General features: G+C 40.2%; 2 protein-coding genes and 1 long non-coding RNA gene across 8 annotated transcripts in view; 1 reads left to right on the forward strand and 2 right to left on the reverse strand.

Annotated features, from left to right (window-relative positions):
• usp34 (ubiquitin specific peptidase 34) overlaps positions 1 to 3645 on the forward strand; it is a 96752-nt gene extending 93107 nt beyond the window's left edge. The window contains exon 79 of the mRNA XM_049469226.1: positions 318 to 3645. Coding sequence (XP_049325183.1) covers positions 318 to 1096 — 779 coding nt within the window. The 3' untranslated portion in view covers positions 1097 to 3645. The remainder of the gene's footprint in view (positions 1 to 317) is intronic.
• A 1965-nt stretch (positions 3646 to 5610) lies between these two features.
• The window catches only part of LOC125785566 (uncharacterized), a 111403-nt gene continuing 89062 nt past the window's right edge, over positions 5611 to 27951 (reverse strand). The window contains exon 2 of the long non-coding RNA XR_007427913.1: positions 5611 to 6081. This is a non-coding gene — a long non-coding RNA (uncharacterized LOC125785566). The remainder of the gene's footprint in view (positions 6082 to 27951) is intronic.
• LOC103022119 (protocadherin Fat 4) overlaps positions 5611 to 27951 on the reverse strand; it is a 49484-nt gene continuing 27143 nt past the window's right edge. For 3 of the 6 annotated variants that reach the window (XM_049469232.1, XM_049469233.1, XM_022674540.2), the window contains 15 exons: positions 26111 to 27061; positions 24397 to 24522; positions 22757 to 22993; positions 22196 to 22294; positions 21917 to 22089; positions 20855 to 21003; positions 19027 to 19334; positions 17248 to 17358; positions 15886 to 16077; positions 15684 to 15778; positions 13794 to 13958; positions 12552 to 12746; positions 9880 to 9954; positions 9750 to 9792; positions 5611 to 6711 (listed from right to left, as the gene is read on the reverse strand). In XM_049469232.1, the coding sequence (XP_049325189.1) occupies positions 6634 to 6711; positions 9750 to 9792; positions 9880 to 9954; positions 12552 to 12746; positions 13794 to 13958; positions 15684 to 15778; positions 15886 to 16077; positions 17248 to 17358; positions 19027 to 19334; positions 20855 to 21003; positions 21917 to 22089; positions 22196 to 22294; positions 22757 to 22993; positions 24397 to 24522; positions 26111 to 27061 (2997 nt within the window). In that variant the 3' untranslated portion in view covers positions 5611 to 6633. The remainder of the gene's footprint in view (positions 6712 to 9749; positions 9793 to 9879; positions 9955 to 12551; positions 12747 to 13793; positions 13959 to 15683; positions 15779 to 15885; positions 16078 to 17247; positions 17359 to 19026; positions 19335 to 20854; positions 21004 to 21916; positions 22090 to 22195; positions 22295 to 22756; positions 22994 to 24396; positions 24523 to 26110; positions 27062 to 27951) is intronic. The other 3 variants (XM_049469234.1, XM_049469235.1, XM_049469236.1) reach the window with 3 other exon arrangements.

The following is a 27951-nucleotide window of genomic DNA, read 5'->3' on the forward strand; positions in this document are numbered from 1 at the left end:
AGATAGATAGATAGATAGATAGATAGATAGATAGATAGATAGATAGATAGATAGATAGATAGATAGATAGATAGATAGATAGATAGATAGTACTTTATTCAGATCCATCATCTAAAATTTGTTTTGCATGAAAACAGTAGCTCTGTTACGACATGGTACATTAACATAAAAAAAGGCACACTTGCATTACCTCGCTTTATAAATACCTTGGATCATTATGGATTAGGCTCCTTATATTATATAACCTAAAAGGTTATGTACATTGAAATGTTGATTACATTAAAATGTTTTTTTTTTTTCCCGATCTTTCCTCTCAGCTGAAGAGGAGGGCGCCACTCCAGTGAAGCGGCGGCGCGTCAGCAGCGACGAGGACCGGCCAGGAGAGGGCAGAAGCAGCGGCGGCGGCTCTCTTCTAGGAGGCGGGGTCTGCTCCACCTCTGCTTCCTCCTCATTGGTGGCCTGCCCGGAGCAGAAGGCGGAGCCTGCGGAGGCCTTAACGCCGAACAGCACGTCGGATACGGAAACGCGGGACTCTTCGCTGATCGATCCGGGAACAGAGCAGGACCCGCCCTCTCCGGACAGCGGCTCTCCCAAAGAGGAGAAGATGGAGGCGTCGTCCTCCTCGTCTTCCTCTTCCTCCTCCTCCTCTTCCTCACTGCCTGAGGTCTTCGGGCGCTCGGACGACGCCTCGCTGCAGCAGCCCGCGCCGGGTCTGTCGGGGGGCGGGGACGAAGAGGAGGGAGGTGAAGGAGAGGAGGAGGAGGAGCGTAAAGAAACGAGGGAGAAGAAGAAGGAGGAGTGCGAACGCGAGCGAGAGAAGAGCTCTAAACCCTGCTCCTTGTCCTCCTCTTCCTCCGCGGACGATCCTGCCGCCGTGCTCCTCCTCTCCACCCTGCAGGACGCCGGAGAGGGGCGGAGCTGCAGCCTGCAGGAGGCGGAGGCTGGCATGTTTGGCCACGCCCCCTCGCAGGGAGCGCCGAGTTCTGGGCCGCAGCAGCAGCCGGACATTCTGGACATGCTGTACCGCACCGCCGAGGCCGCGGTCGCCGTCGTCACCAAACTCTCCACCGGGAAGGGAGGCTCGCGGTCCTCGTGACATCACTTCGTTGTCTTTGTTTCTTTCTTTTATTCACTTTTTCTTTGTCTTTTTTTTTGTTTTTCGGTTGTTTTTTCTCGCCCATGATCTGTTATGTCTGGACAACGGCGTCGTCCGGCGCAGTTTGCTGATTTCCCCTCTGAAAACAATACATGCCAATGGTGCTAAAAGTGAAAAGCTAGTAGCCACCAGACGTAGAGCAGAAAGTCACTTTCTTAAACGACCTGATCTCTGCTTACTTGGATCACAGTCTTTCCATTAGACAAGCAACAGCTGGACAAGCTTTACAGAATTTTGGCAAAAATGCAAGATTCAGTGCGTTAAGAGTTCTGGGTGAATTAAATTTGCTTTAAAATACGCAATGAATTTGACACAGTGCTAAATTGTGCTAAAACACCAACAGTGGGATGTCCCAACATTGTCCCCCCAAAGGTGTCGTCCCAAATGTCCAAAGTGTGACGTACTAAAAGCTTCATAGCCCAGTGGTGTCTCCCTAGAGACGTAAAGCCCTAGAGACGTGACGTTTTAAGATTGACATCCCAAGATGTGATGTTCCCACTATGTGAAGTACCATTGTCTTGAAATTTCAAAAGATTAGCAGTGATTAGTCTGTCCAAAATGGCTTGATGCCCTAAAAGTACTTATCCCAACAGGGTGACATTTTAAAGGAGTGGCATCCGAACCACATGATGTCCTGAAAGCAAGATTTCCGAATGGCAAGATCCTAAAAGTGTGACTAAAAGTCCTAAAGCTTCACATCGCTTTATGTTCCTGAAATACCAACAGCTCAACATCCTAGAAACATAATGTCCCAAAAGCATCATGTCCCAACATTATCATGTCATAAAAGTTTTATGTCTCTGAAAGCCTGACGTCCCAGAAGTTTTGCGTCCCATCAGCATGATGTCCTAAAAGCTTAATGTCCCAGCGGCACAATCTTTTAAAAACTGACATCCCAACAGAGCTGTGATTACGTAAAAGCTTAATGTCTCTACAGTGTAATGTGGTAAAAGCTTAACCTCCCCACAGTGTGATGACGTAAAGGCTTAAGGTCCCAACAGTGTGATGTCATAAAAGCTTAATGTTCCCAGTGAAATGTCGTAGAAGCTTAAGGTCCAAACACTTAAGGTCGCTTAACGTCTACACAGTTTAAAAGCTTAACCACAGTGTGGCAATGTAAGAAAAGCCTAACGTCCCCACAGTGTGATGTTGTAAAAGCTTAAGGTCCCCACAGTGTGATGTAAAAGCCTAACGTCCCCACAGTGTGGCAATGTCAGAAAAGCTTAATGTCCCCACAGTGTGATGATGTAAATGCTTAAGGTTCCCACAAAGCTTCATCTCCCAGCAGCATAATGTTTATTAAGAGTAACAAAATTTAACGTCCACATTTTGGGCTTTTGCCAGTGTTCTGTAAAGCATGTCCAGTAGAGCAGCGTAAGTTAGGAAACATCGTTTTTGCAGGCTAACAGTATTTGGTGGCTATTCTCTTCCCTTCATTATTAGCTATATTAGCATTATTGACTGACGCGTTTGGGGGTCCCCGTCTGTTCGTCTCGCTTTCTGTCTGTCTGTTCATGTGTCTGTCTGTCCGGACTCTTCTCTGGTCTCGGCTTGGCGTCGGTGTTCGTGTGGCGCAGTATTACAGCGGCTGAGGAGCTGTGGATCCTGAACTTTAGCCTGTTAGCGTTAGCCCGTTAGCGCCAACAGCCGACTGCTGTTTTATCCGCCACGTTCCAGCCGAACAGAAAAGGAGAAAACTTATCAAGAAGAAGTAAAGATGTAAAGAAAAAGAGGAGAATAGCAGCTATAGCACATTTATCAAAGGGCAAAAAAACAGTTTTTTCTTTCATTTCCGTGTTTTTTTTTGTTTGTTTTGAAGTGGTTTATTTGTTAAGAGGTTGCTGTTTGGAGACGGGAAAAGGTTTACAGAGTTTTAGTCCCTTTCTGTTCCTAATTTAATTTGCATTTTTAATCACTATGTATAATTGTCTTCTGTGCCAGTTTTGTACTTATTACTGAGGCGAGGCGGAAGTTTGCCTTGCTGAGTTTTTGTTTTTTTCTTCTGTGGTTGATATCAGAGCTACGTTTACTTGTACATTGAACAGGAAAAAAGAAAAATAGAACCACGACAAAAACTTGATTCTGTAAAGAATCTTCTAGTTGTTGCCTGGCATTGTAAATGAGAAGATTAAGAAAAAACATATATGTAAGATATATGTATACAGTATATATCCTATGGTAAGCGTCGTATATACTGTATATATATACATATATATAAATAAATACTGTGTATATACATATGCTGTATATGTATATAGACTTAATGGTGCTTTATCAGACACAAAAGTATGTGTTGCTTGAATAAAGCACACCTGATGTAACTGTTGGAGCTATATTTTATTTACCAAGAAACATTCCATAATCTATCTAATGTCATTCTTGCATTTTCTGTTTTCTTGTTTTTGTTTTTTTTCCTCTTGATTTATTTTAATATAGGATAACTTAATAAAATTTTAATATGATTTAATTATGAACCAAGTCAAACAGCAGACTGAGACTCCTTTGATTTGTCGTAAAAATACCTACTCACTAAAAGGTAAATGGTGCTAAATACAACATTTTAAAGGGGACATATTATGCAAAACTCACTTTTTGTGTGCTTTTGTATTTTCACTTAGGTCTCGACTGCCTCTGCCCACCAAAAAGTGACAGATCCCTTAAACGGCTCATTCTGAAAGGGACTAAACCTGGTGAGAATAGAGCTGGTGAGATCTTTATCTTTATATACAGTCATATGAAAAAGTTTGGGCACCCCTATTAATCTTAATCATTTTTAGTTGTAAATATTTGGGTGTTTGCAACAGCCGTTTCAGTTTGATATATCTAATAACTGATGGACACAGTAATATTTCAGGATTGAAATGAGGTTTATTGTACTAACAGAAAATGTGCAATATGCATTAAACCAAAATGTGACCGGTGCAAAAGTATGGGCACCCTTATCATTTTATTGATTTGAATACTCCTAACTACTTTTTACTGACTTACTGAAGCACAAAATTGGTTTGTTAACCTCACTGTGCTTTGAACTTCATAGCCAGGTGTATCCAATCATGAGAAAAGGTTTATTTAAGGTGGCCAATTGCAAGTTGTTCTCCTATTTGAATCTCCTCTGAAGAGTGGCATCATGGGCTCATCAAAACAACTCTCAAATGATCTAAAAACAAAGATTGTTCAACATAGTTGTTCAGGGGAGGATACAAAAAGTTGTCTCAGAGATTTAACCTGTCAGTTTCCACTGTGAGGAACATAGAGTGATGCGAAAGAAGCCATTTCTGCAAGCACGCCACAAACAAAGAGTCGCCTGAGGTGTGCTTTTGCAGAAATGTCTTCTTTCGCATCACTCTCCCATACAGCTTCTCCTTGTGCAAAGTGCGCTGTATTGTTGACCGATGCACAGTGACTCCATCTGCAGCAAGATGATGCTGCAGCTCTTTGGAGGTGGTCTGTGGATTGTTCTTGACTGTTCTCACCATTCTTCTTCTCTGCCTTTCTGATATTTTTCTTGGCCTGCCACTTCTGGGCTTAACAAGAACTGTCCCTGCGTTCTTTCATTTCCTTACTATGTTCCTCACAGTGGAAACTGACAGGTTAAATCTCTGTATCCTTCCCCTGAACAACTATGTTGAACAATCTTTGTTTTTAGATCATTTGAGAGTTGTTTTGATGAGCCCATGATGTCACTCTTCAGAGGAGATTCAAATAGGAGAACAACTTGCAATTGGCCACCTTAAATACCTTTTCTCATGATTGGATACACCTGGCTATGAAGTTCAAAGCTCAATGAGGTTACCAAACCAATTTTGTGCTTCAGTAAGTCAGTAAAAAGTAGTTAGGAGTATTCAAATCAATACAATGATAAGGGTGCCCATACTTTTGCACCGGTCAAATTTTGGTTAATGCATATTGCACATTTTCTGTACAATAAACCTCATTTCAATCCTGAAATATTACTGTGTCCATCAGTTATTAGATATATCAAACTGAAATGGCTGTTGCAAACACCCAAATATTTAGAACTAAAAATGATTTAGATTAATAGGGGTGCCCAAACTTTTTCATATGACTGTAAAAGTGATTTTGAGTAAAGAACTGAATGAATGTGTTCTGTTGTAGAGCCCATAGACCTGTTCTACAAAAACATGCATAATATGTCTCCTTTTAGCATAGTTATTATTGTAGCAAAATATAAATTCCTACGTAAAGATGAACTGGAGTAACTGGTCTGTGAGCGACATGACTGCGCCCGCCCACACTCCAACGTGAATTCAAGATTGCAGAGCGCAGAATGAAGCATTCAAAGTAAAAGCGACCATCTGGCTCAATGGTCCAAATGTTTGTGGACACTCCTTCTAATGAACACTACATTTAGCTACCTCTCCAGGTAAGTGTGCACATGCAAATAAGAGACCTTTACCTGGGGGGAATGACAACACACTGAAGGTGAGTATGAATCATATTGCACAATCCCATTTAATCACTTCCAGATTTCAGTTTTAGTTAAAACATTACAGCATCCAATTATTCAACTTCTGTATTGGTAACATATACAGCTCTGGAAAAAAATAAAAGACCACTTAAAAGCCTCTGGAATATAATCAAGAGGAAGATGGATGATCACAAACCATCAAACCACCAAACTGAACTGCTTGAATTTTTGCTCCAGGAGTGATTAGCATAACGTTATCCAAAAGCAGTGTGTAAGACTGGTGGAGGAGAACATGATGCCAAGATGCATGAAAACTTGTTTTCTTTGCATTATTTGAGGTCTGAAAGCTCTGCATCTTTTTGTTATTTCAGCCATTTCTCATTTTCTGTAAATAAATGCTCTAAATGACTAAAATATTTTAATTTGGAATTTGGGAGAAATGTTGTCTGTAGTTTATAGAATAAAACAACAATGTTCATTTTACTCAAACATAAATCTATAAATATCAAAATCAGCAAAACCTATTCAGAAACTAAAGTGGTATCTTATTTTTTTCAGAGCTGTATCTGTGCCATTATCTTTTATAGACTATAAAACAGTAGCAAATATTACAGACAGCATGAAAATATATATAAAAATAGGCAGATTAGTGCATGAGGGAGAAAATCTGAAACTTACACTGAAATCTGAATTTCAGAATATATATATCTCATGTAGAAATCTTGTATCTCCAGTAATGGATGTCAGTGTAAACAGATTATAGAGCATTTCTACTGGTCCATTCATAATAAACATATGACATAATATAAAGAACAAGTGCCAAATTCATGTTATAAAGTAAAACAAGAACTAAAAAGTTAAAAACAGCAGATTTTGAGAATTGAGATGCGAGGTTTTTGTCTGATAGACGTTATGATTTTGACTGAAAGTGGTGTAGAGGTCATTTTACGTTTTAGAATAAAATAGTCAATTTAGGGCTTTTAGGGTTATATATACTGTATATACGGGGGTTGAATGAGGTTATAGCATTTCTTCATGCAGCTGTTTTTCAGAAAGCAGCTACAGTTGTGATTCCCTTTTCTGAAGTGTCTGAAACTTTCCTGCTGGAACTGTAACTTTCCCCGTCCTTCAGAGACAAAACAGAATAAAAAAACAAAATACATAAATGTATAGTTCAGGAAACAGAAAATGTAAAAATATATAAGGTACAGTACCCGTCAAAAGTTGTATATGTTTTTTTGTTTGTTTGTTTTTTCAGACTATGAAGGAACACATAAGAAATCATGTATTAACTTAAAAGCCCTGATGAGTGCCAGTTTCATCGTTATAATGTTTTTGATTGTCTTTGCGGCGACTGCACTTGAGGATACTTTTTAAAAGTTCTTGAAATATATATTTTTCGGATTGACTGACCTTTATTCTTTCTTAAAGTATTTTTTTATTATGGGATATTAGAACATTACTCAAGTATTCACTATTCACTGTATACCTGTAACTCTACCTCTTCACTACTTTACTTTACAACTGATGCTCTCAAACACAGACAAGAAATTAACTCTTGATGAGTTCAGCACAGCTGTTAACTGAAAGCCCGAATTCCAGGTGACACTACCTCAGCAGCCAAGATGTGCAAAACTGTCTAATCTAAGCAAGAGGTGCTATTTCGAGAAATTGACAAAATATAAAACATATTCTGATTTGTTTAACCTCATAAAGACCTGGCGTCCACATGTGTGGACATCACACATTATGGGTTGTCTAGACCACAACCACACTTGCACTATAAGGGCCTGGTGTCCTCTTATGAGGCCATAATACTGTCACCTAGTGGTGGCAGAAGAGTTTAACACGTTACCGTTTCTGTTTTGTTTTAAGACATTTAAATGAACAGTAAATACATACTGCATATTGTTTTTTGACCCTACTTTTGAAAGCCTTACAGGTGCTGGTCAACGAATTAGAATAATTTGAAATAGTGCAATGATGAAATTCTTTGAATGCATTTTTTGTGCAGAAAGCAAATCAGGTGTTCACCGCACCTGTCCTACTCGTTAGACTAATCACAGAACTCGTTACCTGGAAAAAAATTTGCTCAGCTGAGCTTTCCAAAAGGCCCATTTAGGCCATTTAACTGTAACACTGTTGTTTTATTGAATTAGAATAATGGAGAAACCGTTTCATTGAATTAGAATAATTTTTATTATAATTACAATCATCACTTTCTCAGTATTTTGTGGCTGCCCCCTTGGCTTGTATGACTGCCTGAAGTCTCCACGGCATCGATTTGACCAGCTTGTCGCAAGTTTCCGCACTCACAGCTTCCCAGGCAGTGGCGATGTTCTGCTTCAGTTGGTCCAGCGTAGTAGGCTTTCTGTCGCGAATTTTCCGCTTGACGATGGCCCAAAGGTTTTCAATGACATTGAGGTCAGGCGAGTTGGCCGGCCATGCCAAAACTTCAAGCTGTTTTTTAGTGAACCAATCTTTGGTCGACTTTGCCGCATGAGCCGGTGCAAGATCCTGTTGAAATATGAAGTCTTCTTCGCCGAACTGTTCCTCAACAGTCGGAATCAGGAACGTTTCCAGAACATCTTGATATACGGCAGCATTGACAGTCTTCTTGAGAAAGCAGAGTTTCCCTACACCTCGAGCGGACATGCATCCCCAGACCATAACGCTCTGGGGAAACTTGACGGATCTTTTCACGCACTCAAGGTTGTAGGTTTCGCCACCACGATGCCAGACACGAGGACCTTGGTCACCGAAGGAGATGCAGAAGCGAGATCGTCACTGAAGACCACTTTCTGCCAGTCTTCAGCAGTCCACTCGCCGTGTTCTTTGGCCCACTTCAGCCGTTTCTCCATTTGTTTCTTGTTCAGCATCGGTTTTACTGCTGGAACGCGAGATTTGAAGCCGAGTTCGCGCAGACGACGGTAAGTGGTTGATCTGGAGACGTCAGCGCCGGTCTGCTTGTTCCACAAGTCGGTGAGCTCGGAAGTGGACTTGAACCGGTTGCTGACTGCGATCTTTCTCAGCTGCTTGTTGTCGCGAGCAGAAGTTTTTCGGACGCCGGAACAGTTGGTGCGCTTGCTGCAGTTTTTCTTGAGAGCTTTGCAGACGGAAGACTGGCTGATGCCGAGCTGCTCAGCAATTTTAGTTTGGGTCAAGCCTTGTTGGCGAAGGGCTTGAATTTGAGCCACTATTCCGGTTGAGAGGTCGCGCTGCTTACCCATGATTGATTTTACAACTTAGAAATTCTATTCAACCCTGACTTTATACTGCACAGTGAACACTCTTCACAGAAAACAAAAATTCGAGCATTTATTCTAATTTAATGAAACGGTTTCTCCATTATTCTAATTCAATAAAACAACAGTGTCACAGTTAAATGGCCTAAATGGGCCTTTTGTAAAGCTCAGCTGAGCAAATGTTTTCCAGGTAACGAGTTCTGTGATTAGTCTAACGAGTAGGACAGGTGCGGTGAACACCTGATTTGCTTTCTGCACAAAAAATGCATTCAAAGAATTTCATGATTGCACTATTTCAAATTATTCTAATTCGTTGACCAGCACCTGTACATCACTGTCATAAATAGATTTCTAAGGAATGAACCTTAGCTACGTGGTTGCTAGGTGGTTACTATGGTATCCCATGCCAGATACAGACTACTGCAGTGTGGAAAGGGGTGATCCACTTATTTTGGGTTCTACAAACCTACTTTCTAAGGCATTTGCCAAAATGTTAATAAGCGAAGCTAGGCAGTTGCTGTGGTATCCCAGGTGGTTGCTATGGTATCTGTCACCAAGACTTAATGCAGTATATCAGCATCAGTTCCTTTAATAAGTCCTGTAATTTGTACGGTAGGACCTCCATCAAAAGGCAAAGGGATCACATAAATAATTTTTTTTTTTTTTTTTTTTTTTTTTTTTTTGGTGCCGTGACCCAGTCACCCAGTTCACCAGTTGTTGGTTTTGGTACCTTGGAGGACTTTTGGTGCTTGCTTCTAAGACTGTTCACTCGCTGCCTAATACATGATACCTCCTCTAGATAAACGCCATTGAAACCTGATAATCAGTGTTATCCACTACACCTCCCAGTGTTTTAATGTTAAGTCAGATTGTTGTGTATATTTCTGGTTAACTGACTGAATGACAGTTGCAGTCTTACCTCCTGTGATGATGATGAGATGAACACCTCTTCATTAGTGAAGCTGTTGTGAGAAAGGAGAAGGTGATAAAGTTAAAAATCTAAAGATAAGAGTTAAATCTGTGGACAGAAGATCACGCTCATCACTTACGTAACGCTCAGTGCCTTCTTCCCGATGTTGAAGCTTTCTTTATCTGAATCTTCTCCATCTTTCATCTTCCTAAACCTGAGCCAACAACAACACAGTGGTTACTAAGGTATCCCAGGTGGATGCTTTGGTGTTAACAACCAAATATATATATATATATAGCTATATTAATGGTTGGTTGCTAATATTGTAGGTGGTTGCTATAGTGTTGCTAAGTGGTTACTACTAGACGATTGCTATAGTACTGCTTAGTGGTTGCTATAACGTTGCTAAGTGGTTGCTTGGTTTCTATTGCATCCCAAATTGTTGTTTTGGCATTACTAATTGATTGCTGTATATATATATATATATATATCTCGTTGGTGGTTGCTAAGTGGTTGCCATAGTTTCCTATGTGGTTGCTATATTGTTCCTAAGTGGTTACTACTAGATGATCGCTATGGTACGGCTTAGTGGTTGCCATAGTTTCCTAGGTGGTTTCTGTAGTCTTACTAAGTGGTTACTACTAGATGATTGTTATGGTAATGCTTAGTGGTTGCTATTGTATACCAAATGGTTGCTTTGGCGTTACTACCGTATTTTTCGGACTATAAGGCGCACCGTATTATAAGACGCACTATCAAAGAACGCCTATTTTCTGCTATTTTTCCATACATAGGGCGCATCGCATTATAAGGCGCGTTAAGTGACACTAGAAAGGGTGCCTATATCAAAGTGAACAGGGGTGGCGCCATGTTTCCCTTCCCCCACCGGGGGTGGTCGCTTGCCGGTGGAGCGTCTCAGTATACAAATCTAGCTCTTTCAAAGTCAAACGAGTGCTGGATATTAATCTACACAGATTCCTCTCCTGAAAACTGTTTATTTGGGTGAGTAACGTGCTTCAGTTTATTTACAGTAAGCTTAGATTTCCAGATGTCCACTAAGGCTTGCTGCACCAGCGTTAGCATAGCTATCCGCTAGCACGCTAGCTAGTCACCTAAACTAGTAAAGTTAACCCAAACTTAAACGACAGCGTTACACTGAGTAATCCTGCGTGTTCTGGTAAGACAGTGAGATATTAGCTAGCGATTCGTCCCCCGTAGCTTGTTTTAACACGGTAAACAAGCAGATTACAGGCTGATAAAACTCACCTCTGAGAGAGTTAGCGCTTAGCATCTAGCTAATGCTAGCCAGGCAAAGCAGCACAGACTTACAGGCCGATAACTCACCTCTGAACGGTGAACGCTTAGCGATTAGCATCTAACTCTAATAATACTGCTCCAGCAGTATTAAAAGTGCTAAATTTAGAAAATACTGATCTCTGAACAGTGAAAAGGCTAGCTAGCTAAGCGGTTAGCATCTAGCTAATGCTATTGCAGCTCCAGCCTCGGAGCGGCACGGCTCTGCACGGAGTGTGTGTTTACTGCTCCTTACACCTGACGGGTAAAATTTAGATAATACTGATCTCTGAACAGTGAATAAGCTAGCTAATGCTATTTGCTGCTCCAGCCTCGGAGCTGCACGGCTCTGGACTCTGTATAGCACTGAAACTCTGTATAACGCTGCACGGAGTGTGTGTTTACTGCTCCTTACAACCTGACGAGTAAAATTTAGATAATACTGATCTCAGTGAATAAGCTAGCTAGCTTAGCGGTTAGCATCTAGCTAATGCTATTGCTGCTCAGCCTCGGAGCTGCACGGCTCTGGACTCTGTATAGCACTGAAACTCTCTATAACGCTGCACGGAGTGTGTGTTTACTGCTCCTTACAACCTGACGAGTAAAATCCATACAAAAGGCGCACCGTATTATAAGACGCACTGTCAATTTTTGTGAAAATTAAAAGTTTTTAAGTGCGCCTTATAGTCCGAAAAATACGGTAATTGATTGCTGTATTATGGGTTGGTGGTTGCAAAGTGGTTGCCATGGTTGCCATGGTTTCATGGATGGATGGATGGATGGATGCTTTATTGATCCCGAAGGAAATTTAGGAATCCTATGTGGTTGCTATAGTCTTACTAAGTAGTTACTACTTATACTAATTGCTATGGTATTGCTTAGTTGTTACTATTATGTTGGTAGGTGGTTGTTTGGTTGCTAAGGAATCCCAGGTGGCTGCCTTGGAGTTATGAATGGATTGCTTTATTATTAATTGGTGGTTGCCATAGTTTTCTAGGCGGTTGCTTTAGTCTTACTAAGTGATTACTACTAGACAATTCCTATTGTAATGCTTAGAGGTTGCTATTGTATCCCAGATGGTTGCTTTGGTGTTACCAATTAATTGCTGTATTATTGATTGGTGGTTGCAAAGTGGTTGCCATAGATTCCTATGTGTTTGCTATATTATTCCAGGTGGTTGCCATGGTTTTCTAAGTGGTTGCTATAGTGTGCTATGTCGTTACTACTAGACGATTGCTATGGTACTGCTTGGTGGTTGCTTTAACATTTCTAAGTGGTTGGTTGGTAGCTATGGTATTCCAGGTGGTTGTCATAATTTCCTATGTGGTTGCCATAGTCTTACTAATTAGTTACTACTAGACAATTGCTATGGTATGGCTTAGTTGTTGCTATAATATTGGTAGGTGGTTGTTTGGTTGCTAAGGAATCCCAGGTGGTTGCTTTGGTGTTACCATTTGATTGCTATATTATTAATTGGTGATTGTGAAGTGGTGTCAAATCTTTAGTATCTGGACTTACCTGATCACCCCCACCACCACCAGCACTATGAGTCCCACCATGCTGAGCCCCAGCAGAACCCCGAGAGTAATAATCACAGCTTCATCAGACTCTGCAGAACCTCCAGAACCTCCAACCAGTTCTTCTACTACCAGACCAGAACCGAACACTTTCTCCAGCTCAGCTTTAACCAGCTCCCGCTCGCTCTTCAGCTTCCTGTAGGATTCAGAACAAAACCGTCCCCTTATAAAAGAGCTAAACGAGGTAACAGAAGCCCATTCCCACCAAGAAATCCAGACCATAATAATTCATTTTTAATATGAAAAAAATTGCTATTTTTTATATGCTGTATCATTACTTTGAGATACCAAGTCCTTATTCTGGAATACTCATTAATGAGTACTGAATACTCTCATTAATGTTGAGTGAGTTAATTAGGTCATGGTCTGGATCTCATTCTACTTGAGACACTATCTCATTATATCTTATATCTGATATTTGAGATACTATCTCATATCTCATTCTATTTGAGATACTATCGCATTATATCTAATTTTATTTGAGATACTCTCTCATTATATCTCACTATATTTGAAACAGTATCTCATTGTTTCTCATTCTATTTGAGATACTATCACATATCTAATTTTATTTGAGATACTTTTTCATTATATCTCATTATATTTGAGACAGTATCTCAAAGTTAATGAGATATATTGAGATAGTATCACATTATATCTAATTTCATTTGAGATACTTTCTCATTATCTCATTAACTTTGAGATACTCTCATTATATCCCATAATATTTGGGATACTATCTCACTAAATCTCATTGTATTTAAGATACTTTTTCATTATATCTCATTATATTTGAGATTCATTTTATTTGAGACACTACCTCATTATGTTAGAGATATTATCTCATTATATCTCATTCTATTTGAGATACTATCACATCATATCAATTTTATTTGAGATACTTTCTCATTATATCACATTAACTTTAAAATACTCTCATTATATCTCATAATATTTGAGATACTATCTCATATCTCATTATATTTGAGAAATTAATTCTACTTGAGACAATATCTCGTTATATTTCATTATAGTTGAGATGCCATTTGATTTTATCTCATTATATTTGAGATACTAATTCATTAATTTGCGACAGTATGTGATTATTAAGTTAATTCTTATCTTTTTATATATAATATAAAAAGATTTTGAGCTATTGTTTGATAAATTATGCTTGACTTACTCGTGAACGTCTTTAGCGTGAACAGTCACACCATCTTTATCTGTTGCCACGAAGCTGATGTAGGTTTTGGAGGTGGTTTCTTTCAGGAGTGAGCGCATCTCACTTCCACTCTCAGACCTCAGACTTAAGATGTTCACAGTCCAGCCCAGAACCTTCTGCAGAGAACTGAAAGAGAGGAAAAGAGAGGGATTAGTTTGATTAATATGGTCTGGACTGCATATTGTGTTGTATGCATGTTGTATAACTGAAAGTAAACAGATAATGGTCTTCTGAGTTTCTTCATGTTGGCCAAAAGCTTATTTTCCTACATTATAAATTAATAGTAAAGTGAAAGTAATTCAGACTATGAAGGAACACATAAGGAATCATGTAGTAACTTAAAAGTGTTAAACAAACCTTGTTAAACATCTGTTACTTAGTACACCTGTGACAACTTTCTTCTTCAATAAGAAAGCATTTAGATGCTCTTAACTGAGGAGCTGTTAACTTTTAGCTGTTTCTGAGGCTGGTAACTCTGATGAACTGTATAACAGAGGAAACTCTTGCTCTTCCTTTCCTGAAGCGGAACTGATGTGTGCCAGCTATTTTACTAAATTTCGGTGAAAATTAGTGAAACCTGTAGAGTTTATTGAGTTTTTGCTCTATGATCTCCTCAGTGAGAATCCCCAACCCATAACCAATCAGTGAGCTCCAACTGCTTACCCCTCCTACTGCTCTTTCATTGTGGATGCGCAGAATGTCTTAAACGTCCTGTTTTTCAAAGTACAGATTTGGCACAGCACGTGGTTAACGTACAGTCACTATTTTACCGACACCATATTTAAAGGTGCATTATGTAGGACCTGAGAGCGAGAGTGTGAAATGGCTTCAGCAGTCCAATTTCAAAACACCACAGAGAGTAGTCTGCTCCGCCCACCGCTCCCCAGCCACAAAACTTATTTGGGTTGCCAAATTCAGCAGGCTGAATCTACACAACGTTAAGACTAGTAGGAGAGTACGAGCGAGAGAGCAAGAGGAGAAATACAGCAATTCTAAACTCTTATCTAAAACCATATCTAGAGTTATATTGACTGGATGTTACACGAGGGAGAGCTAAAGCTCTGCGGTGTGTCAGACCGTGGCTCCGCTTAAGTACCTGACTGAATTAGCTAGTCAGTTAGCTTACCTGTTCAGGAGAACAGTAGCAGCTCTGGGTCAGTCTTGTCGTCTTTTTGAGCTCTAAGTCTCCAACTTTTAAACTCACTGCCAATATTTACTCTTGTTATATTCCTGCTTTGGTCACTGAGGCTTTTTAAGCTGCTTTGCTGCAGCACCGATGGCTGTAGTGTAGTGTTACGGCTAGTAACCTCAGGGGTGGAGTTAGTGTTGGGGAACGAGCAGCAGGAGGAGACAGAGGACAAAACAAACACAAAACATTTTAAATAGGAACGTACTGCTGAAGCCGTGCTGACAAGAGCTGCCAGTACTTTCACTCAACATGTTTCCTTAATATCTGATGATACATCCTGATCATTTTATCATTTAATACCGTGGTATACCGAAATATCGTCATACCACCCAACCCTACCCTAAACCATATTTTTTTCCATTAACAGCTGAAATGTGTTGCTTTGAAGTAATGACACAAACCAGTCCTGTTTAAAATTTGTATAAACATTTCTTAACCTTTAAAAAAACGCTTTTATTGTGGTCATTTTCATCTCTGCAGCGCTGCTACCTCTGTGCTATAGGTGAGGATGATGTGTAACAGTATGCAGATCAGTCAATCAATAATACCGCCCCCCTGCTGTCAGAGGCCCAACACTTAGCCCAATCAGCTCTCCCTCCTGACCCGTCCCTAAACCCATACATCACCCAGTGCCCCTCCCAAACTACCCCTCTTAAGCTCACCTCTGAGTTTCCTGGATCTTCTGCTCCACACTGTGGATGGGCTGGTTGAGGGCGATGATCACAATATCTTCAGTGCTGCTGGGTTTCACATTCACCTGAGTAATTCACACACAGGTACCGTAAACCTCATATTTTAATTTAGTTTTAATTCTTAATTAATTTAAAGCTTCTTTATGTAACAATTAAAAAAAAAACAGCTGACCTGGAGTTGAGCCGTATCGTAGAGTCCCTGTTTATCAGTAGCTCTGACCTGAGCCGTGATCACCTGACCTCCCATTTCTGTTAAATCCAGAACATAGACCAGACCAGTAGAGCTTTCCACTGCCAGGAGAGAACTGGAGCCCTGCAGGGAAAACTGCAGCTCCTCAGTGTCCCCGACGTCCGGATCAGTCGCCTGTAGAAACAATAACATTTTTAAGATTCTGACGGTTTCACAGTATATCACGGAATTTTTATTTATTTGATTTATTTATTTATTTTTATATAGGTTTGTGAGTTACTGTACTGTACTGTTAGGAGTATAATATAAAATAAATATAATATAATATAAATAATATAATATAAAACACTATCGCTTTAAATTAAGGCTTTGATTAGTATTGGGTTTACTTCGTCCCACAAAATATATAAACAATATGTAAAGAAATCAGACTTTATTATCAGAAAAACAGCTGAAGAATTTTAACAATAGACCTTAAAAAGAGATACGCTAACAAATTTAACAAGACTTCCTTTACAAAATATAAACAATATTTTAATAAATAGTTCCATTAACACTATAAATGGACATAAAATACTCAATGTTTAAGTATTCAAAGAGATATTTCTCAAAAGCTTTACTGCACAAGAAAGACATAAGTTTAATATAAATTTACTATGTTTTTCCTGAAGCCATTAGAGGCATTACAGTATTAAAATAAGCTACAATTCCCTTCTTTCTCCATTCAAAAAATACATTCAAATCATTATTCAAGCTACAGTATTAATAAATATATTTTAAATATATTTTACTGGGATAAAAACATTCATACAGTGAGAAACAGAACCAGGAGGTGTTCTGATTTCTCTTCAGAGCTAGACCAGCATTTGACTCCACAGAGCTGCGTCTGCTTCTTTGACTGTCACTTTTGAACTGCTGCTGATGCAGTAGCATTACCGAGTAGCATCACAGCGCTAACGCTCGGAGGAAAGCAGCGCAGCGACTCGGTTCTGATACATCAGCTCACAGACGCAGCCTTGTGCTGATCTACATCACCCTAGGAGTGATGAGGGGAAAGAAAGAGTGTCATCTACTGTACCCATCCAGAGAGAGAGCGCGCAAGGCCAATTGTGCTCTCTCAGGGCTCCGGTAGCTGATGACAAGCTGCACGACAGACCGGGGATTTTCTCTTCATAGTTGCAGCACTTCAGACCACTGAACCACTCCGGGTCCCTACAGTCACTTTAACTATTGGTTTGACATATCTATTAAATCCCGATAACTTTATTAAAGCAAATATCGGATAATTTTGTTGATCATTATTACTTTAGTGTGTGTGCTGCATGTGTTATTGACCAGACCTACCTTTAATGTCACAACCGGATATTTGAAAGGAGCGACGCTGAGGATTTCTGTCCTGTACGTTTTTACGTCGAAGACTGGAGGCTCATTTACATCTTCAACCTGAACCATAACCTGTAGAGGAGGGAAGATAGGAAGATGAGGAAGAATACATCACTAAAGCTGGTGTAACAATACATACATACGTGACTTTTAGCCCCATTTTAGCCCCAATTTTCAGTCTGTGCTAGTTGTTTCTAGTCTACAGGCTCTGGTGCAGTGGAAGTTAACAGTCGGAGTGAAAGTTGTGTAGTGTATGATGAGCTGAGATTAGATTTTTAACCTCAAAATTACATCTGACTTCAGGTGCAGAAATAAAAAAAAGATATTTTTTTACTCAGATATTGGGCAGAAATTCTATTTTTTCTATTAATTCAAATATTCTACTTGTAGTTTAGATAGTTTAGAGTTACAATTGAATGCAGCATTAGAATATGGTTTTAATAGATGGAAAGGATTTCTAGGAGCTAAAATACACTTAAAACTAGAGTCTAATTTTAGGTAGTTTTCACACCTGTAGTTGGTTTCTATGGTCCAAATCAGTGGATGACTTTGTTTATTTGTAGCGTTTCTCCCTCTGTTTGGTTTGGGTTCACACAGGCATAAAAACATAAAAACGCACCAAAATGCACACAAATAAACCACGCAAGTACATCGATTGGTCAGAGATGTCTGGCATGGGAACAAAAAAGTAATACAGCTCTAGAAAAAAAAATGAGAGACCACTTAAAAATAATGAGTTTCTTTGATTTGACCAAATTGAAAACCTCTGGAATATAATCAAGAGGAAGATGGATGATCACAAGCCATCAAACCAACTGAGTGATTAGCATAAAGTTATTCAAAAGCAGTGTGTAAGACTGGTGGAGGAGAACATGATGCCAAGATGCATGAAAACTGTGATTAAAAACCAGGGTTATTCTACCAAATATTGATTTCTGAACTATTAATACCCTTTGTGAATATAAACTTGTTTTCTTTGCATTATTTGAGGTCTGAAAGCTCTGCATCTTTTTTATTATTTCAGTCATTTCTCATTTTCTGCAAATAAATGCTCTAAATGACTAAAATATTTTTATTTGGAATTTGGGAGAAATGTTGTCTGTAGTTTATAGAATAAAACAATGTTCATTTTACTCAAACATAAACCTATAAATAGCAAAATCAGAGAAACTGATTCAGAAACTGAAGCTCTCTCTTAATTTTTCCAGAGCTGTATATTAAGAAGGAATAGTTATGCAGTGTGAAGCTGCTTTAGCATTGAAATGTTCCACTACGCTTTCAAACACATGAGCTACGAGCTCTACATATACTGACTTCAGTGTGAAACCAATTAGTGTGGAGCAGCAGCAGAACTGACATTTTATTATTTAGTAACTGTAGTAATTATCCGGGTAATTAATCAGGTTAAACTGCACCTGAACAGCTGTTTAGCTCAAATATGAAGGGTATGCTTGATATTCAGTTTGGATTGAAACCATATCAAGTTTCTCTGGAGATTGTTTGGAAACGGACAAACAAACCAGTGTCTGTTTTAGCCAAACCAATAGTACTGGTGTAAAAAAAAAAAAAAAAAATAGTGTCTTAATTTTTCACATAACTGTAAACCTTTTTGAGGTTCGATTAATTTGTTTCGCTTCAGAGTAAGACTGCTCAGATTTGTTCTTAAAATGGTTCTAATACAAATCCGTCTAGATGATTACAAACAATCTAATCCAGTAATTTATATATGAGCCGTATTACCGTAGTCACGGCAGTGGTGGGCGGAGTCCTGCTGTCAGTAGCTTCCACTTTAAAGATGTACCATTCCAGTTCCTCCTTATCCAGAGACTGAAGAGTCCTGATGGTTCCACTCTTGTCTATAGAGAACAGGTCTGAGTTCGAGGTCAGTTTGTAATCGACCTGAACCGTCTGGCTTCCACTTATCGCTGTAACCACGCCCACTTCTGTTCCCACTGGTTCGTTCTCCTTCACTTTGAGGGAGTAGGTGGAGTTCTCGAAGCTCAACTCCTCCGACAGGGAATTGGCTCTAATCTCGATCAGGACTTTGGCTGAAAAAGGAGAAAATAAAGTGTTTGTTGAAGTTATAAATACAGATATATATGATTTCATAATGTGACACTAAAGTCTAACACTTAAGAGACACTAGAAGTTAACAAGGTTTTGAACCCACAACCCTGTGATGGATGAATGGAAGTCTGTTCTAACCACCTGAGCTACTTTCCAAAAAGAAACATTTAAAAACCCTAGGTGACAAAGCCGCAATCAGAGCACAGGGTCAGCCATTCTACATGGGTATCAAACCCACAACCTTCTCCTTTCTCAAGTTCCAGTTGAGAAAGGATAGAGCGCATAAATCAGCCTTTTTTTATTATCCCTGGTTAATGGGTCTTGACAATCACCCCAACATTGAGAGGTAAGCAGACATGGGTTTTGAAGGTGGTTATCTGGTGTGACTGGAGATAACCACCTTCAGTATTGATCCCACAACCTTGTAATCCCAGCAATCCCAGAGAACCCAGGGTCAGAGCCAAGGCCAGCAGTGTTAAGGCACCCCTGAAACAAAAATGGTTATGGCCTCTGCCCAGAGCTCAACAGTGTTAGCTTAGCAGATGTGGGTATTAAACCAACAACCTTGTTTCCAATAACCTAGCACCCTAACAACGAACATGCCACTATACCAGATTTCCACAAATGCCTTAAACAAATATGGTTAAGGGTCTTCTTGGCCATGACCCCAATATTGGCAGGTAAGCAGACTTGGCTATTGAACCCACAACCATTTTATCGTAAACCCAGGAAACCCAAGAAAACCAGGGCCAGAGTGCAAGGCCAGCAGTGTTAAGGCACCCCTGAAACAAAAATGGTTATGGCCTCTGCCCAGAGCTCAACAGTGTTAGCTTAGCAGATGTGGGTATTAAACCAACAACCTTGTTTCCAACAACTCAGTGCCCTAACTACAGACATGCCACTATCCCAGATTTCCCCAACAACCTGAAACAAATATGGTTAAAGGTCTTGGCCATGACCCCATCACTGGCAGGTAAGCAGACATAGGTATTGAACCCATAACCTTGTTATTGATAATCCAGAAAACTCAGGCTCAGAGTGCAGGGCTAATAACGAAACTTAACAGACCTGGGTATTGAACTCATAACCTTGTTCTTGATAACTCAATGCACCGTAAGAGGCAAGTCCCTTGCTCAAGGTCCCAACAGTGACAGCATAGCAGGCGTGGGTATTAAACCCACAACCTGGTTATCGAAAATCCAGGAAAGCCAGGCCCAGAGTGCAGGACTTACAATGCTATGGTGCCCCTGGAACAAAAAAGGATCACGACCTTTGCCCAAGAGCACAACAGTTGCAAATAAACAGAGCTGGGTATTGAACCCACAACCTTGTTATTGATAACCCATTGAGCTTCTAACTGCTAAGACCACCAACCTAGATTTTCACAAATCCCTGTAGAGAACAAGGAAAAGGTCAGGGTGCTTAATCAGCCATTCTATATCAGCTACTTCATGGAAGTTTATAGCAGTTCTGTAGGGATGTGTTGTGTTTTTCTACATACCTGTACCATTTCTTGATGGTACTCCATGATCCTCAGCTAAAACAGTAAGGTCCAGCTCCATGTCCTCAGTGATCTCAGTAAGGTCACGTGTCCAGGTGATGGCTCCTGTCTCAGGATGAAGATCCACCAGATCAGAACCTGAAGAAAACCTGAGATACAGAACAAATGTCCAGTTAAATAGAAACAAGCTCTCAGCCTCTCAAGTCTTTATCTGGGTTACAATCTAACATGTTAATGAGCTTACATAGCCAAATACATACTTTAACATGTAGGGTTAATATTTAGATTTTAGTTTGAGGTCAAGATTAGCATTAGTATTACGCTAATGGCTAGGTTTTAGGGATTAGATTAAAGTTAAGATTCCTGCTAGATTTAGGGTCAGGTTTAGGTCAAAGATATGTTTAAGTTTAAAGTGAGGTTTAGGTGTTTTGCCGTTAGTGGTGGGATTAGTTTTAGGGTTACATTTAGGCTTTAAATTGAGGTTTAAGTTAGTGGGGTTTAAAGCCAGGTTTTTGTTTAAGGTTAAGTTTTTAACCCATTTAAGTTAAAATTACCACTAAGTTCAGGGTCAGGTTTAGGTTTAAGGTTAAGCTTAGTTTTAAGCTTAGTTGTAGAGATTTGTTTAGGTTTTTGGGGTTGAGATTGAAGTTAGTGTTGGTTTAGGTTTAAAGTCAGGTTTAAATTTGAGGTTATGTTATGTGGGATTTAGAGCCAGGTTGGGGTTGAAGGGAATGTTAGATTAGGGTTTGGGTTTGAGGTTAGGCTAAAGCTAAATTTAAGTTTAATGCCAGATTAAGGTGATTTAATGATAAGGTTACATTTTTTGTATTAGTTTTAGGGCTACATTTGGATTTTGGGTTTTTAGATGTGTTTAAAAACAGGTCTAGGTTTGAGGTTAAGTTGATAAAAGGTTGATAAAAGTTAAAAGTAGGATTTTGATGTGAGGTTAAGTATAAGGTTTAGGATTTGTGTTTAGTATTTTAGATCTTTGGTCCAAATTAAGTTTAGCATTGAATTGTTTTGGATCAGATTATGTCACTTTTGTAGACGTTCGTATCTGACCTGTATGAGATGAGGGAGTTATTCCCTATGTCCCGATCTGTAGCCGTCACAACCAGCACCAGATCTCCCTTTTTAACCTCTTTGGCCAGAACTCGTGTTGAGTAGATTTCTTCGGTAAAGACTGGATCGTTGTCGTTCACGTCTGTTACGATAATGGTCATTGTGGTAACGTTCTGCAGAGGAGAAATTTAAAGATTTACTTTAAATACCCAAAATTAACACAGATAAGTGTGCAAATGAAAATAAATTGTGCAGTACAAATAAAAGGTTAATAATTACGTTTCTTGATGGTTCTCCATTGTCTTTGGCCATGATGAAGAGTTCATAAAGATCCTTGGTTTCCCGATCTAGTTCTCCGATCACCGTCAGAAATCTTTCCTGAAAGACACGATAAGATTTTTTTTTTTTCTTAAATTTTTTCAATTTTCTCCCAATTTTGCTAGACCCCACTAATTTACCTGCTACTCAGCTGTATATCTCCCTATCACTAGAAATCAGACTCCGGCTATTTTTTTTTTTAACTGCTGCTGATTGCAGAGTAGCATTGCCGAGTAGAATCGCAGCGCTAACGGTCGGAGGAAAGTGAAGCGGTTCTGATACATCAGCTCACAGACGCAGCCTTGTGCTGATCCACATCACCCTTTGGAGTGATGAGGGGAAAGAGTGCCATCTACTGTACCCACCCAGAGAAAGCAAGACCAATTGTGCTCTTTCAGGGCTCCGGCAGCTGATGGCAAGCTGCATGACCGGGATTCGAAGCCCTAGATTTTTATTAATTAAGTATAAAGAAGTATAAATAATTGTGAAAACACCCAAAAAGCAGGTGTTTCAGCTCCTCACCCTCGTGATGCTGAAGAGGTCAATGTGGGACATGGTGAAGACAGTAACTTCTCCATTGGGACCGATGTCTGCGTCCGTGACGTCGATGCGATACACCTCCCCCATAAAGTCCTCAGGGATCTCTAGTGGATTTTGAAGGTCGATGAATTGTGGGTTGTTGTCGTTGATGTCCAGAACAGTTATGTTGACCTGGGCGGTGGAGCTCAAACCGTCCACAGGCTGGTCTACAGCCACCACCTGTAGAGGGAAGAGGGTGGGAAGTTCATGTTAATACACCATTTATCTGCACTCCCAGCACACCTACCTGAGAACTAGAATGTTCTGAGGGGATAAATATGGACCCTATCTGGGTATTACTGGGTCCTAGTAAAAACACTCAGGGCCTTATTTTAGCAAATTATAGCACACCAGTAAATTGCGTATCGTGCAGCTGGATTTGGGGCGTATCGATGTGTCTTTAGCGCTCGAAACACACAAAAAGCATGCATTGATTCTCTTAATCAATCATGGGTGAGGTTAGTTTTGGACATAATGTGAAATAAACCAGAAAATCCAAATCAGGGTGTCAGTTGTCATTCCCTTTAAGAGGCAGGTGAGCTCTGACTTTGGCACATTCGTAACTTAACAGCAAGGCGCTTTGCTTCGAGCGTCTCAGCATAGGATTCTGATATTGACCTGCGCGTTCATGTTGTGAAGATACACAAGATACAGCAATGTTATTTTATTCTTTGTTCTGTTTATTGTTGAGTTAAAAGATGGGTTTGCCCTCTGTAGTGCATCCGTGTGTGTGTGTTTAATCACCGGGGGTGATGATTGACTGTTGTCAGGGTTTTAATCAGTCAGTGGAGCTCCTGTGTCTTCCAATGCCAAGATAGAAACACAACAGAAATGTACCTGAACACAGCTCATCAGTCCATCAGTGTAGATTTTTTCCTAAACTCTGACAGTGTTTAACGGTGCGGGAACAAGGTGTGAAAATAGACTATTAACAGGGTGTATGGTAGCAAAGAGCATTGCAACGCAAAATTACCTTGCACAGGTTGTAAACGAACTTGCACACCTGAAACCCACCTAGCATTCCAGCCATTTCATCCGTGGGACAGTAAATTGAGAAAATATTGGTTGGGACATTTAAGGGTCTCAACTAACATGGAATTATTCTGCAAGGAAACCAAAGAAATCTGCAATGTGTGGGGAACTCCAGGAATATGAACAAAGTGAATATGAAGTTTTTGATGCAAACCTAAATCAGAAAAACTTGGGACAGCTTGAGGAAAAAGATTATCGTTTTCATTGAATTAACCTTAACACATTACTAATGTATGGATAGTACAGCATTTACCAAGAAAACCAAGGATGAAGTGCTTCTTGTCCCATGCTTCTTTTCTACCACATTAATAGCACTAAATTGCCCATCATGTTTTTGGGGATTTTTTTTCGGAATGTACTGCAGGTCTGAAATGCAGTTATTGATGTATATTAATCAATTTAAACTGTCTAAATGTCAAAGGCAATGTAGAAACACTGCATTTTTTCCATTTTGTCTCAAATGTATCTAAATTAGGGTTGTACTCAAGACTGAAGGGTGAATCCCAAACTAATGGGAGCTGACACCAGTACTAAATGATAAAGAAACTCACCTGTATAAGGTAGTTGTCCTTGGTCTCTCTGTCGAGGCTAGCATTGTTCCGCAGGTGCACCACACCTTGAGCATTAATACTGAATATATCACTTGTCAGAAGAAAGAAGCCTTTGGAGAATCCACCCTTAAACAGAATAGAATCAGAACAGATTATATTATAAAGACCAAAAAAGATAAACTGTGAATGAATTATTGCAGAAACACTCTGATTGGTCTTCAAGTTAGGGGTGCACAATTTAATCAGCTTCATATCGATATCAACAGATAATTGCAATTACAAATTTTGGTTTGATTTGACAAATAAATATGCTGATATGCCACAAGTTTTTGGATAGAATCAAATACCAAAGTATTTGTGTCTTATAGAAGTTCTTTCTCAAGAGTTGCTTGTTTGGATTCATGGACAATTCTGTCCGGACACCATTGGTCACAATCATTACCACCCACTGTGAGTGCTGTCCACTCTGGGTAGTAATTTCTCACAGATATTGAGAATATATGACTCAAGAAGTATGAAAAATGAACTTTGTTTTCCTACAGAAAGTCATTTTTGCAAAAAAAACAATGTCCTTATATCGGGAGAGTAGTTGGAATCAGAAGGCCCCAATTGTTTCAAAAACAAAATTTTAGCTTTTTTACACTAAGTACCGTATTTTTCGCACTATAAGGTGCACCGGATTATAAGGCGCATTTGAAGAAACACTATAAGGATCTTCTAATTCAGCAGGTCTTGCCGCTGGGTTATGGGGGGAGGCTGAACTAATACTAAGCTAAGTAAACAGAGCTGTAATAAATCAGTGCTGGATGTTAATCTACACAGATTTCTCTCCTGAAAACTGTTTATTTGGTGTGAGTAAAGCGCTTCGGTTTATTTACAGTAAGCTTATTTTTCCAAATTTCTCCAGCACTAAGGCTGGAGCACTAGCATTATTGGGCAACTGTTAGCTGTTAGGTTAGCGGCTAATGCTACTCCATAGTGCTACACTGAGGAACCTTGAGTGTTTCCCTTGCTAATGCTGCTCCAGCAGTGCTAGCCGGGGTTAACAGCAGAGTACAGGCTGACAAAACTCACCCAAAACTCACCTCTGAACGGGGAAATAGCAGTTAGCGGCTAATGCTAATGTTCCTCCAGTTCCGGTGCTGGAGAACTAAACTGAAACTCCTGTATAACTCTGTACTTTAGCAAAGTGGCTTTACTGCTCGTTAATACCTGACTGGTAGAATTCATACATAAGGTGCACCGGATTATAAGGCGCACTGAAGATTTTTGGGAAAATTAAAGGACTTTAAGTGCACCTTATAGTGCGAAAAATACAGTAAATAAAACTAGTTTCAAACATAAACCTTCATAAGTTTTTTTTTTTTTTTTTTTTTTTTATACAAGGCACATGTTTCTGTCTGGACTGGCTGTAGAAACCTTTGACTGAGATTCCTACCATCATGTTTTCTATCAATTGAGGGTAACGTTGTCATGTGACCACCAGATAATGGTGCATAAAACAGGATTTTAAGAGGTTAATGGCCAGACAACTTCAGAAATGGAATATCCCATTCATCTGACATGCACTATGAGGTCTGGCTCCAACTCCCATAATTCATTGGGATTTGGGATCAGCTCACAATCACCAAATTCATAGTTCTAACTTTGGTTAGCGAATCAAACAGTGCCAAGGAATTGATCAATTAATTTTTGCAAGGCAATGAGTTCTTACCTCATCCTCGTCCGTCACCTCCAGCGACACCAATGCAGATCCAGGGTCTATGTTCTCATAGACGGCCACATTGTACAGATCCTGGCTGAACTTTGGAGGGTTATTATTCACGTCCTCCACCCAAACCTCGACCACAGCTGTGCCTGTAAGCGAGGGACTCCCGTGGTCCCTTCCCTCCACCTCCAGGGTATATCTCTTAACCTTGCTGTAGTCCAGCTCCTGAGCCAGGCTTATTGACCCACTTGTGGCGTTTATAGTAAAGATTTCAGGTGAAGAAGGAGGTTCCTGCTTGGTGATGTAATACAACACGACTGCATTGAGACCTTCGTCTTTGTCGGTTGCGCTGACGCTGGTCACGTCCGTTCCTATGGTGGCGTTCTCCTTGATGAAGGTCTCATACTGCTGTTTGGTGAAGATCGGAGCGTTATCGTTGACGTCAGTGATTGTGACAACCAAGGAAGCCTCTCCTGAGAGAGTCGGTCGACCTTGGTCTTGGGCGACGGCTCTGAAGCTGTACTTGTCCTGGGTCTCTCTGTCCAGCTTTGCTGCAACCGTGATCAAGCCAGTGTCTGGGTTCACGCTGAACATCCCAGCAGAACCCTCCAGGCTGTACCGCACCTCGCCGTTGAGCCCTGAATCTGCGTCCGTGGCCAATACCGTCGTCACATTGTCTCCGATCGCTGCATCCTCTGGTATTTCGATGGAACTTGGGATGGGGTCAAACACAGGGCTGTTGTCATTGATGTCCAGCACCTCCACATAGACCAAGGCTTCATCCCGATTGGTTCCATCTGTTAGAGAGACCTGGACGGTGTAGTTCTTCTGTGTCTCGTAGTCCAGTTTGACTTTGGTGGACAGCATTCCTGTCACTTGGTCTATGGAGAACTTGTCTGCTTCGGTCTCAACCGTTAAGGTGACGCTAACGATGGGAGACACCGACAGGAAGGACACCTGGAGATCAAAACATGAACAGTGACTCTTCAGTCTTTAGGTTTAGAACAACCTGATACAACATATTTCAATAATGGTATAGTTTTAGACCAATGTAAAGTTATTGATACAAATTAGAATTTAACAAAACTTCATATATGTATGATATATGTAACTGATGCTCTACACTCTCAGGTTGCCAAAGCTGGTGTCAAATCTTGTACCATAAACTCTCAATTGCCAATAAATCTGGCAACTGGAAAGGCCAAGGAAGTGCTAAAATGTGAAATTATATTCCAGGGAAACCATTGCTTTGTGTGGACAAGCATTATCCTGCTAAAAAAATGCCAGTTGGAATCCCTGCAATGAGGGGCAACACATGGCCACAGGATGTCTTGCACATATTGCTGACCTGTTAGTGTCCCTCCTTATGGTCTCACTACTAGGGGCAGCTGATTGCCACATAAAATGGATCCCCAGGTCATCACCCCAGCAGTGTGTAGGGACAGTGGGACTTTCTGCATCAAATGTACAATTGAAGCTATCAAACTGAGATCTTTATACTGAAACTCGTCCAATGCTGCATGCCAAACAGAACCTGGATTTATTGCTAAAAACCATACAGTTTCTTTCTCTAGCAATCCAATTTTCTGGTTCCAGACACTACTGCTCCAACACCTCATAACAGCTTGGTCAGAATGGCCTAGATGGCAGACAATTTGTCAAAACATCCTTCCTGCTTCTCTTAACCCAAAATTATGCTTTTCTTGAAGTCTAGCAACTGGCCAAAATGTCTTTGAGTGCAATGTAGAGGCATGTCTAGTAGCAAATGATCTCTCACCAGGAGGTACACTACCCAGAAGTAGCTTCTGAGAACCTTTTAACAGGTCAACAAAGGAAGCACTTTTTTT

Source organism: Astyanax mexicanus, chromosome 21 (assembly GCF_023375975.1).
Source record: "Astyanax mexicanus isolate ESR-SI-001 chromosome 21, AstMex3_surface, whole genome shotgun sequence".
In the NCBI taxonomy this organism is placed as follows: Eukaryota; Metazoa; Chordata; class Actinopteri; order Characiformes; family Acestrorhamphidae; genus Astyanax; species Astyanax mexicanus.